Source organism: Mustelus asterias, chromosome 2, assembly GCF_964213995.1.
Source record: "Mustelus asterias chromosome 2, sMusAst1.hap1.1, whole genome shotgun sequence".
In the NCBI taxonomy this organism is placed as follows: Eukaryota; Metazoa; Chordata; class Chondrichthyes; order Carcharhiniformes; family Triakidae; genus Mustelus; species Mustelus asterias.
Window position 1 is genome coordinate 4552659 of NC_135802.1, and position 13371 is coordinate 4566029.

The following is a 13371-nucleotide window of genomic DNA, read 5'->3' on the forward strand; positions in this document are numbered from 1 at the left end:
CCTCCCCTCCTCCAGCTGGTCACTCCCCTCCTCCAGCTGGTCCCTCCCCTCCTCCAGCTGGTCCCTCCCCTCCTCCAGCTGGTCCCTCCCCTCCTCCAGCTGGTCCCTCCCCTCCTCCAGCTGGTCACTCCCCTCCTCCAGCTGGTCACTCCCCTCCTCCAGCTGGTCACTCCCCTCCTCCAGCTCCTCATCATCAGTTTGCTCAGTCAGCTCACTGCTTCCCATTGGTCCACACGGTGTGATATCCGCCAATGTATCATTTTCACAGGACCCTTCCCCGGCCTCCACTCCCGTCCCATCATCAGGTGAATCCAGTCCAGTGGGTAACCCAGTTACCGAGCTGAATCCTTCCACTGGTTCCTCACCCACTGACCTCCCCCTTCTGTCTGTTTCCAAAGCCCTGGGCAATTCACGCTTTGACCCGGCCATTTCCAGACCCCATTGGAGAACCCGCTGCTTTGTATCGGGGCTCTGCGATGCCCTCTCGCCAGCCGGGCAAACTCCAACTCGGAGCTCTGACCATCCGGGACATTCCTCTGGGACTCGAGACTTCTTCATTTTTTGGTGCCTTTGATCCCCCTCCTGCTCGGAGGACACAAGGGCCGACTCTCCGCCAGCATCAAGTAGCATCGGACTGACCTTTCCCTCCTCACTATCAGCTTGGCTGGAGGCCTGAGCTGCAGAGACAGACAGAGGGTGTGGGTTGGCGGCAGCCGTGATACAAACATCGTTCTCCTCTGGGCTGCCAGGAGCCAGTGTACACCCAGGACGTAGCTCAGGTTGCATCATGTCTACATCACTGGAGGCCTCACCCTCGAAGCCCTCAGCGTTATCTCGGTCAGTGAGCTCATTGCCTTCCACTGACCAACACTGCTCATCACAGCCAAGCACACCATCGCTCTCCATGGACCCTTCATCCAGTTCCTGCTCTGCCCCAAGAGGGGAACTGAGTGGTACAGATAACCCAGACACTGACTTCAAATCCTCTGCTGAGTCCTCACTCTGCAACAGGCTGCCACATGGCAGGGCTCCGTTCTCTACAGCATCCTGTCGCACCATGGGATCGTCACAAACATTTTCTTCTTCAGCCTGCTCTTTAGCTGAGGATTGCCCCCGGTCTAACTCCCCTTGAAGCACCGTCCCCTGGGTATCAGAGGGAATGGACTTGGCCAGTTCCTGCTCTCCCCTCTCTGCGGTTTCCGCCTTTGCCGAGCAATTCAACAGGAATTTGGAATTCTTGTCGCCTTGGGTCTCATTCAATCCCACCTCTGCCTGTTTAATGTCAGCCGCGATCTGCTCTGTCGCACCCAAACACCCTCGCTCAGCACTCCAGCTTGCATCCCGCTCGTTTCCCCTGCTTAACCCCAGCTCTCTCTCAGACACAGTGAACGGACGAGCTTCCTGAGCCGGGAGTCCAGGGTCCGGATTGGAAGGGGTGAAGTTATTGCTCCGCTCAGAGACAGATTCAAAACCGGAATCGAAGATCGAGCCATTCAGCCTTGCTCTCAGCTCAGTCTGTGCCGCGGCAGCAGAAGCTTCATCCCGAAGAGGGTGGCTCCCAGGAGAAGAATCCCCATCTCCAGGGCCAGCAGCAGACAGATGGACTTTCTTTCCAGAATGTTCTCCAACAGAGTGGGCAGGGCAGACATCAGCTGCTTTCCTAGAACCATCAGATTCATCTTCGACCTCTGCGACATTTTCACAAGTCTGGGCTCTCTCCGGATGCCTCAGAGTCGCAGGATTATCTTCGCTGCCACATCGGACAGCAGCGGTACTCATGCAGGATAGTGGGATGGTTCCGGATGGTGCTGCTGGCCTTTTGCCAGCCTCTGCCACCTCACTTTGGCCAGGGGCAGCCAGTGGCACAGCAGAGAAACTGCAGCGTTCATTATCTGGCTCACTCAGAGGACAATGTTGGATCTTCACCAGTTTATCGGCTGTTTCAGACTTCCTGTTCTTCATCGGAGAGATCACTCCTGACCTATCAGCTCCAGAATCCTCTCCTGAAGTGAATGCCTCCAATCCCTCAACGACAGCATTCCTATTTGCCTTTGTTTTATTGACGGTGGTGAAATGATTGCAAGCTTCAGCCAACAATTCACAAGCTTCAGACGGCATGGTGTTTTCTCGGTTTCCAGAGAGCAGGTCTCCGTGCTGGTCTACACCGACTAGCCTTGGCTGATCTAGCCCAGCTTCAGACACTGTTTGATGTTCGTCCGTCGCACCTCGTTCTCGGGGTGTGCCCTGATCAGAGGCAACTGGGGTGGCACCAAGTGGTCTCTCCGAAAGTGCCACCCTTACTGCACCCTGCGAGCTCTCCTCACTCTCCGAGCTGCACGGTGTGCTGCTTGGAACTTGGTCTCCGGGAGGAGGCTCCGCTGGGGCTGGGCACTCGCAGGGACTCTGATCATCGGGTGCTTCCTCTGCTGCGTGGGGCAGGTTTTCAGTCTGCGTGAGTGGGTTGACATTGCCATGGTCCCCGGCTGTCACTGTGGTCAGGGATACAGGACAGCGGGCATCTGTCTCTAGGATACACGAAGGAGCTCTAGCTGCATCATGCCGGTCTGCTGCCAGTGTTCCCGCAGCTTCCAATTTCACCAGGTCACCAGCTCGAGTCAATGACACAAACCCTTCCTTCTCCTCCCTCGTGGTGTCACCGAGGGTAACCGTCACAGCAGACGGCTCTGTCGTTAGTACCTCGTCCACATTTCCATCATCTCCACAGCTTACAGCCTCGGGAGCAACATTGCGGTCACTCTGTAGCTCCAGCTCAGAGCGCGCTGGACTAACACTAGAAGAATCAGATGCTTCAATCACATCCCTGCCTGCACACTCTGACACTGGGTCAACATCCATACCTTCATCCATCCCAATGGGATCTTCAACATCCATGGAATCATCTCTAACAGTGGGATCCAGTGTTGCGAAGCTCTCCATAACATCAGGAGCAGCAGCACGGAGACACCCTTCCGTCACTGTTGCGTTATTTACAGCGCGTCCAGTGACACCGAGACTTCCCACTGCCTCGACATTTACAGCCATAGACCCAATGGGATTATTTGGGAATTGTGTACATTCCAGAGGATCTGCTTTGCATTCAGGATCACTGCCTGGGTGTAATCCTTCAGTTTGGCCACCTCTTTCTGACTCTCTTTGACCAGTCGAGCCAAGTTCACTTTGGATTTCCATTAACGCAGCAAGTCCCCCTGGATCCGAGGAGTTTCCTGGAGTCTTTCCCAGCGTAACGCAGCCCCCAGAGGCTCCAGTTACCTCTCCAAGCACTGTGCATGACCGCCCTCCTTCACTGCACTGTCCACCCGCACTGACTTCACCCTGCATTCCGGACCTCTCAGGTCCCACAAGGGAAGAGCAGCACAACTTGCCGAGATTGGAATATATCAAGCTGTCATTATCTGTGCTGGCTGTTGATGGCATGGAATGGCCGGAGTTTGGCCATGTACTGATTGGAATGGCGTGCATGTTTACGGCCGCTTTGGTGGTCAACGGTGACTCATCTTTGGTCTCTGAGAAATGGTCAACTTTTGCCAGGGAATTACCCTGCACGGGACATTCAGCCATTGCAGTGTGGGAAACTGCTCCTGGCCGTTCCTCTGTGACCGTCACTCCATCCTCTCCTGATTTTATACGTGCAGAGAATCCACCTACATCCTCTTTATGTGTGACCACCGTCTCGATAACAGGGCTGGATGCTTCTGGGTCAATCGAATCTCCTCCTTTTCCCATCTGTCTTCTGAACGCACTCGGTATTTTTCCTGGTGGAGGGTTTGGAGTTTCTGCCTTCAAGCCCAAAGTATTCAGAAGATGCAGCTTATCAAAAGTGAGCGTATTATCATTCAAATTCAGACAATCAGCTGTTGAGCCGGTGTCAACAAGTGATGTTTCTCCCACTGGCAAACATGGAGGGGAAAGCTGTGATTCGGGGCTACTCAGATCAGGTTCTGTTCCAGGACTTGGCCATTCCGGACTGGCAGGAAGGGCCTGGCTTAACGCCGGAGACACACCATCAGCTTGGTGACACACCCCAGGTTCAACCTCTCTCTCCCCGGTTGACCTCAGCTCCCCTGCTGCCCCCTCAGTCTGATTGTGGCCACAGTTCACACCTTCATCCAGATGGACTTCATCCATCAACCCCGCAGCAGAGGCGGTCGACTCTACGGCCAGAGGAAGTTCCAGCTCTGTCCTCTCACAATCTAGAAATCTCGCGGGCTCCTCACGTGAACCCATAGTCTCTTCATTGCTCTCACACACTGCTGCCGTGGGAGTGCTGAGTCTGTCTTGAAGTAACAAGGCACACTCTGGAATATCCTTGTTCGGGCCACCAGCCCTTTGCTCAACACATTTGTTCAGAATCTCTCCGGTCTGGCCGGCTGAATCCCCTTCAGATGCAGAGTTACCCCCAATGTGTTCATCATTCATCCGGGAACAAACCCCCACGACATCGACAGGCGTCTCTGTCCGTACAGGCGTCTCTGTCCGTACAGGCGTCTCTGTCCGTACAGGCGTCTCTGTCCGTACAGGCGTCTCTGTCCGTACTGAGCCAATCGCATTCTCCGCAGCCTGATTTTTCTCTGTAGTTTCAGACAGGGAAGAGCAATTTGGTCGCTGGTCAGCCACAGGGCTGAGCGAGTCAGACTCTATTGGCTCAGCCACCTTGCTCTGCCCGGGGTGGCGCTGACTCTCCAATCCTTCAGCAACAACAGAAGCAGAGCCTCCACGAGGGCCACCGACAGCAGACAGGGGGCTTTCTGATGCGATGTCTTCAGTGCTCACATCCAAAGCAGCTGATACATCCTCCATAACCGCGCCACCGTGCACCCTGGACTCAATCAGCACTCGTTCACCATCCATGCCATGTCCAATAGCATCAATGTCCAGCTGGGACACCGAGTGCACATCTGCCTCTCTCACATCCGGCACTCCTGTATCAGCTGCTGTGTCGTTAACCACAGAAGGTGACCATTCCATACCCACCGCATCCTCTATCCTGTGCTCCCCGTCGCTGGGTGACCTACCCTGATTGTCGCTGCTTCGGGAGGGCTGGTTGTTGCCCAGGCTCTCCTGGTGAACACTGCCAGTTGGGGTCCTGGCACCAGTAGAGCCCTCTTTGAAGGAAGCAAGTTCACCCATCGGCACCAGTGTGTCAGAACGCGTTACAGAGGGGACCTCAGCCTCACCCGAGCTACCTTGCTGCACCGAGTCCCGGTGAAAGCAGGGCGGAGAGGTTGAGATGTGGTCAGTTAGGACCGAGACGGCAGCTTCTGCTGTCCCTTGGGCCGGATCAGGAGACGCCCGAGTCTGTTGCTCACCCCATGCCGGCCAGTGATACGTCCTGGAGCCGTGTCTTTCATTCAAAGGAGGTGATTGCTCACAGTGAGAAGCTGCCTCTGCAGACACAGATCCCAGGGTGCAGCCTTCAAGCTGTCGTCTGGCCGACTGTCCAGCAGAACTCGGAGAGGTGGAAAGACCAAACCTGCCCACCAGCGGGAAAAAGGGTCTGCACTCGGTTATCCGGGAATCGGCGAGCTGCCCAACGCAGGAGTCCGCAGCTGAGGCAGACAGCTGGGAAGTCTCTCCCACAGTCACTGGTGACACCATGAGACTATGGGATGTTCTGGTTGCCAGCGGCGATGACTCACAACCTGCTGACTGACTTGTAGACCCCAGGCGCTGACGATATGGAAACCCGAACATCCGATGTGGGGCTGATTGGAGTCTGTCACGAGTTGGGTGAGGAGTGCCCGGACGCACGGCAGGTACAGCAGGACCACGCAGTGCCAGGCTGTGTCTGATGCCAACTTCAGCTTCTTCCGCAGGCCAATGTAGTCCCTGCAGGAACCCAGGAAACGTTTCCAAGAACGGGAATAATTCCTGAGGAGTCCGGAATCTTGGGCTGGGGACAGGAACGATTGAGGTCTGCATTTAATAGGAAAATATGTTACTCTTAACGGGCTACATATCATAAAGAGTTCACAGACATAGAAAATAGGAGCAGGAGGAGGCTATTCGACCCATCGAGCATTGTCATGGCTGATTATCAAATTCAACACCCTGATCCCTCCCATATCACTGGATCCCTTCAGCCCCTCTCAACATTGGTTACTCAATTCCAATTCTCATAAGCAAATTTCTATTAGCCCATTAGAATATGGACGATTAATTCCATCTTCTCACCACTGTCTGGCTACAGGCATTTCTCCTGAATTCCTGACTGGATTTATTAATGTCTGTTTTATATTCCTGGCCGTCATTGGATATGGAAGCCCAACTAGTTCATTATGTGAGCGGCACAGTGGTTAGCACTACTACCTCACAGCGCCAGGGACTCGGGTTCCATTCCAGCCTCGGGTCACTGTCTGTGTGGAGTCTGCACATTCTCCCCGTTTCTCTGTGGGTTTCCTCCGGGTGCTCCAGTTTCCTCCACAGTCCAAAATGTGCGGGTTAGGTTGATTGGCCATGCTAAATTGACCCTTAGTGTCAGGGGGACTAGCAAGGGAAATACGTGGGGTTACGTGGGATAGGGCCTGGGTAGGATTGTTGTCGGTGCAGACTCGATGGGCCGAATGGCCTCCTTCGGCACTGTGGGATTCTATGACTGTTTTTCAGCAAAGGAAACCTGAGCCCCTTATCCAATCTGGGTTAGTATGTGATTCCAACCTCTAACCTGGGTGACTCCAACCCTCAGGGTAACCATGATGTGGAGATGCCGGCGTCGGACTGGGGTAGGCACAGTAAGAAGTCTCACAACACCAGGTTAAAGTCCAGCAGGTTTATTTGGTAGCACGAGCTTTTGGAGCGCTGCCCCTTCATGAGATGATGAAGGGGCAGTGCCCGAAAGCTCGTGCTATCAAATAAACCTACTGGACTTTAACCTGGTGTTATGAGACTTCTTACTCAGGGTAACCAGGGATGGGCAATAAGTGTAGCTTTGCCAGCAATGCCCACACCCAGTAATAAATACTGACAAAGCTCCCTGTGGACCTCTCGTTTCTGGTCTCACCTTCCAGCACCCTCTCTGGACAAGGCAACTTTGCCATTTTCTTTTAGGCTGCTTGCTCATTTCCTCCCAACCCTGAGATATGTCATCGGACTGCAGTGTCTGAGGGATCATGGACCTCCAGAACCTCACACACTTGGCCATGACTCTCACCAGCAAGCAGGTTACTCGACTGTGGGAGATGTCATCATTCATCCTGTACAGCTCATAGAATCCCTCCAGTGCAGGAGGAGGCCATTTGGCCCATCGAGCCCGCACCAACAACAATCCCCCTGACACTAAGGGGCAATTTAGCACGGCCAATCCACCTGACCCGCACATCTTTGGACTGTGGGAGGAAACTGGAGCATCCGGAGGAAACCCACGCAGACACGGGGAGAATATGAAAACTCCACACAGACAGTGACCAGAGGCTGGAATCGAACCCGGGTCCCTGACGCTGTAAGGCAGCAGTGCTAACCACCGTGCCGCCCCAAATAAGGGGCACTGACGAACCAGCAAATGCTCACTCTCTCCCCTCTGCATCCCCTGAAGGCCATTTGAACCCTTATGGTCAACACAATCCCGCGGGGGTAGTGCCAAGGACAGTAGCATTGGGCGATGGTATTGCCCAGAGAGTGACACTGTGATGCTGAGGGGCAGGGGGAGTCAATGACGTCCCGTGGCAATTATGTAAGAGAAGGTGGATACTTCCTCGGGTCCTATCTATCTCTCAATGGACATCACCAAAACCAATGATGTAAGTCCTTGTCTCTCTGCTGCTTGCTGTAATATAAGAAAAAGGCAAGGCAACAGGGAATACATCTGAAAGATGGTTAATCGCTGTTAGACACTTGGGGAAATTGGTTTACCTGTTGTTGGGAGCTGGGCCTGATGTCCAGATTCTGCCCACTACCTTCGTCCTGCTGACAGTCACACAGCTCAAACTGAGAAAACACAGCACACAATACAATCAGTACAACCTCCACCCTCCACAGCCTCTCCTCCCCACATACGCTCTGATCACGTACAACATACACAATATGGACCAGTAATCCACAGACCAAGAGCAAAATCTGGGGACCCGCGTTCGAATCCCGGCACGGCAGATGGTGGAATTTGAATTCAATTTTTAAAATCTGGAATTAAGAATCTACTGATGACCATGAAACCGTTGTCGATTGTTGGAAAAACCATCGAATTCATTAATGTCCTTTAGGGAAGGAAATCTGCCGTCCTTACCTGGTCTGGCCTACACCTGACTCCAGAGCCACAGCAATGTGGTTGACTCTCAACTGCCCTCTGAAATGGAGGGCAGTTCAGGATGAGCAATAAATGCTGGACCCAGCCAGCGATTCCACATCCCAAAACTTTATCTCTCTCAAACTTTAATCCCAGGTTTTCCCTGTTTTACACCCCCCCCCCCCCCCTGCCCCTCCCCACTTTCAATGATCCAAAACTCAATAAATTTCGACCTTCCTTCAGATTGGAGACTCATATGGAGATGATTTGATTTATTATTGGTCACATGTATTAACACACAGTGAAAAGTATTGTTTGTTGCGCGCTATACAGACAAAGCATACCGTTCATAGAGAATGGTAAGAAGTCTCACAACACCAGGTTCATAGAGAAGGAAAGGAGAGAGTGCAGAATGTAGTGTTACAGTCATAGCTAGGGTCTGAGAAAGATCAACTTAATGCAAGGTAAGTCCATTCAAACATCTGACAGCAGCAGGGAAGAAGCTGTCCTCGAGTCGGACTCCGTTTCTCTCTCTCCACAGCAGCTGCCAGGCTGCTGGGTATTTCCCAGCATGTACTGATTTTACTTCACGTTTCCAGTATCTGTAGTATTTTGCTTTTAGTGCAATTCTATAGGGCTTAGTTAGACTAGACTTGGAATATTGTGTACAGCTCTGGGCTACTTACCAAAGGTAGCATCTACTTGTTTTAGAGGAGTCACTGGACTGATTCCAGAGATGAAAGGGCTGTCCTATTAGGAGAGAATGGGCCTGTACTCTCGGGAATCTAGATGAATAAAGGGTGATCTTGTTCAAACGTGCTGACAGGGTTCAGTAGCATAGATGCTACTCCCGTTGGCTCGGGAACCCAGAACACAGAATTAAGGACAAGTTAATTCTGCGAGGAGGAGACTTTTCTTCAGTCAGAGGATTGCGAACCTTGAGAATCAGGGAGCTGTTGATGCTCCATCATCGAGTATTTTCAAGACAAGAGGTCAATAGATTTTTGAGCCCTAAGGAAACGAGTGATCTTGTCATTCATTTACGGATGTCGCTGGCTAGACCAGCATTTATTGCCCATCCCTAATTGCTCCTCGGGAAAGTGGTGGTGAGTTGCCTTCAGGAACCGCTGGAGTCCCTGAGGTGTAGGTACACCTACAGTTAGGGAGGGAGTTCCAGGATTTGACCCAGCGACAAGTGAAGGAACGACGATATATTTCCAAATCAGAATGGTGAGTGCCTCGGAGGAGAACTTGCAGGTTGTGATGTTCCCAGATATCTGCTACTCTTGTCCCTTCTAGATGGTAGTGGTCATGGGTTTGGAAGGTACTGTCTAAGGAACCATGGTGAGTTCCTGCAGTGCATCTTGTAGATAGTACACACGGCTGCCACTGTGCATCAGTGGCGGAACGAATGAATGTTTGTGGAAGGGATAGCAATCAAATGGGCTGCTGTTTCCTGGAAGGTGTCAAGCTTCTTGAGTGATGTTGGAGCCGTACGGATCCACTGCAGTTCCCTGGGACTAGGACGCTGTCTGTCCAGAGCTCAGGAACTCCGGAAGATGCACAGGCCATTCACAATTCCATTTATAACTGTGAACCCTCTTTCACCATTCCTCAATCACAACATTACAAGTGTTGCAAAAAGACAACTTTTTCCCTCCAAACAGATTTACCAGGAAGTAAAATTCAGAATTGGGCTGACGGACTCTTTCCCCGCGTTCCACTTGTGAGCTCTGCGGATGGCCAAAAGTCACCGTGTCACCTTCCTTCAGGATCACTTCACCTAAGGTCACAAGAGTCAAGAGTCAAATTTACAAAATCAAACTTGCCTTCCTCTTCCCGTTCTCACATTAAGGAGCAAATTCAACAGCAAAGAATCGGGATGCATATACCCCCAAACGCAAACATGGGGGAAAGGAGGAGAGTGCCATTAATCGGATAGCCCTGCCAAAGAGCCAGCAGGCACACGATGGCCAAAGGGCCTTTCTCTGCTTCGTGACTCTATGAGTCACTGCACTCCAGCTGAGCTACAGTTTAGCAGCCAAATGGCACTGTCCAGTTGACCATCCGATTAGATAGCTGTCACTGAGCAGAGCGACTGTAGAAGATCTTGGAGCACAGCCACCCTCTCCTCCCCAGACCACAGCATGATTTGGGGAGACAGATTGATCAGGATAGAGAATCAATTCTCCTCTCCCATTAAAGGAGAGCGGTGACAAAGCCCACCCTTGTTCCCACCGCCACCTCCACAACATTCTGGAAGGATTTTTTTTTAAGAAACATTGTTCGTGGAACAAGCAGAGAGGAGGTGCCAGTGTGTGAGGTGAGCGACTGACTTTTTAAAGTTTTTCGCGGGCTTTATGTGTGGTAAAATTACTTTAACTTTAACCTTAAATAACTTTAAAATTTTAGCGGAAGTGGGCCGCGGGGTGTGTCGGGAAAGTGTGTTTCTTTTTAAGCATGCGGGAGGTCTAAAAGGGAGGCCGCAGTACACAGCGGGCAGCGTCAGGAGCGGGCAGCGGAGTGAGTGGGAAGCAGAGTGTGAGCTGTAAGGGCTTTGGCTCACGGGGCTTCAGGGGACAGGGCGAGCAGGGGTGAGTTTTAATTCTTATTTACTTTTCTCTGTGTACCTTGGTAAAAAGGGTCAAATATGAGTGTGAAGCCAGTGTGTTGTTCCCAGTGTAGGATGTGGGAGGTCCTGGAGGCACCTGGCCTCCCGGACATCCACATCTGTGAGGGGTGTGTCGAGCTGCGGTTCCTGAGGGACCGCGTTAGGGAGCTGGAACTGCAGCTCGAGGATCTTAGGCTGATGAGGGAGAATGAGGTGGTGATAGACAAGAGCTATCATCAGGTGGTCACACCAGGGCCACGGGTGGAGGCCAAGTGGGTGACGGCCAGGAAGGGTAAAGCTCGGGTGATTGAGAGCACCCCGGTGGATGTGCCCCTACACAACAAGTACTCCAGCCTGAGTACTGCTGGGGGGAACAGCAGTGGCCGTGTCTCCGGAGTGGAGTCTGGCCCTGTAACTCAGAGGGCTAAGGAAAAGAGGAGGAAGGCAGTGTTAATCGGGGACTCGACAGTAAGGGGGTTGGACAGGCATTTTTGCGGAGGCAGGCGGGAGTCTCGGATGGTGGTCTGCCTCCCTGGGGCCAGGATCCAGGATGTCGCTGGTCGAGTCCCAGAAATCCTGAGGTGGGAGGGAGAGGAGCCAGAGGTAGCGGTACATATTGATACCACTGATGTGGGAAGGAAGGGGGAAGGGGTCATGAAAAGAGAGTACAGGGAATTAGGGAGACAGCTGAGGAGGAGGAAAGCAAAGGTAGTAATCTCAGGATTGCTGCCTGTGCCACGGGAAGGTGAGGGCAGGAATGGAGTGAGGTGGAGGATGAATGTGTGGCTGAGGGACTGGTGCAGGGGGCAGGGATTCAGGTTCCTGGACCATTGGGACTTCTTTAGGGGCAGGTGTGACCTGTACACAAAAAACAGGTGGCACTTGAATCCCAGGGGGACCAATATCCTGGCGGGAAGGTTGGCTAAGACTACTGGGGAGAGTTTAAACTAGATAGGTTGGGGGGAGGGGATCGAGACGAGGTGACTGGGAGCGAGGAAGTTAGCTCGCAAACAGAGAAGGGTTATAGACAGTGCAAGAGGGAGGATGGACGGGGGATAGAGAAGGGGAGAGCTCAGACCAAAGGATTGAGATGTGTTTACTTTAATGCCAGGAGTATAGTGAATAAAGGGGATGAGCTCAGAGCGTGGATCGATGCCTGGAAGTGTGATGTGGTGGCCATTACGGAGACTTGGATGTCTCAGGGACAGGACTGGATACTCCAGGTGCCGGGATTCAGATGTTGCAGGAAGGACAGGGAGGGAGGCAAGAGAGGGGATGGAGTGGCACTGATGATCATGGATAGTGTCACAGCTGTAGAGAAGGTGTATGCTGTGGAGGGATTGTCCACAGAGTTTCTGTGGGTGGAAGTGCAGAATGGGAAGGGGTCGATCACTTTGCTGGGAGTTTTCTATAGGCCGCCCAATAGTAACAGGGAGGTGGAGGAGCAGATAGGGAAACAGATCCTGGACAGATGCAGTAATAGCAGAGTTGTTGTGATGGGAGACTTTAATTTCCCAAACATAGATTGGAATATCCCTCGGGTAAGGGGATTGGATGGGGAGTAGTTCGTTAGGTGTGTTCAGGAGGGTTTCCTGACACAGCATGTGGACAAGCCTACAAGAGGAGAGGCTGTACTTGATCTGATATTGACCAATGAACCTGGACAGCTGTCAGATCTCTCAGTGGGAGAGCATCTTGGGGATAGCGATCATAACTCTATCTCCTTTATGCTTGCATTGGAAAAAGAGAGGATCAGGCAAGCTAGGAAAGTGTTTATATGGAGTAAGGGGAAATATGAAGACATAAGGCAGCAAATTAGAGGAGTAAATTGGAAGGAGGTATTCTCGGGGAAATCTACTGAAGAGAGGTGGCAGTTTTTCAAGGAATGTCTGTCTAGAGTTCTACAGGACAACGTTCCGAGCAGACAGGGAGGAGTTGGTAGGTTAAAGGAACCGTGGTGCACGAAAGCTGTGCAGGACCTAGTCGAGAAGAAAAGGAAAGCGTACAAAAGGTTCAGAGAGCTTGGCGAAGATAGAGATCTAGATGAGTATACGGCTTGTAGGAAGGGACTAAAGAAGGAAATTAGGAGAGCCAGAAGGGGTCACGAGAAGGCCTTGGCAGGTAGGATTAAGGAAAACCCTAAGGCGTTCAATAAATATGTGAAGAGTAAAAGGATGAGACGTGAAGGAATAGGGCCTATAAAAGGTGAAGGCAGGAAAGTCTGTACGGAACAAGTAGAAATGGCAGAGGTGCTTAATGAGTATTTTGCCTCGCTTTCCACAGAGGAGAAGGACCTGGGTGGATGTACTGCAGGCTTGCGGTGGACTGAAAAGATTGAGTATGTGGACTTTAAGAAAGAGGTTGTGCTGGAATCTTTGAATGGCATCAAGATAAATAAGTCGCCAGGTCCGGATGGGATGTACCCCAGGTTACTGTGGGAGGCGAGGGAAGAGATTGCAGAGCTTCTGGTGATGATCTTTGCGTCGTCGATGGAGACGGGAGAGGTGCCGGAGGAATGGAGGAT

The 13371-nt window shown here is 52.2% G+C and overlaps 1 protein-coding gene across 1 annotated transcript in view; it reads right to left on the reverse strand.

Moving 5' to 3' along the window:
* The window catches only part of LOC144504346 (uncharacterized), a 118569-nt gene that overhangs the window by 86596 nt on the left and 18602 nt on the right, over positions 1-13371 (reverse strand). Inside the window, exons 3-5 of the mRNA XM_078229525.1 lie at positions 9910-10019; positions 7867-7941; positions 101-5934 (exon numbers count right to left, since the gene is read on the reverse strand). Of these exons, the coding sequence (XP_078085651.1) occupies positions 101-5934; positions 7867-7941; positions 9910-10019 (6019 nt within the window). The remainder of the gene's footprint in view (positions 1-100; positions 5935-7866; positions 7942-9909; positions 10020-13371) is intronic.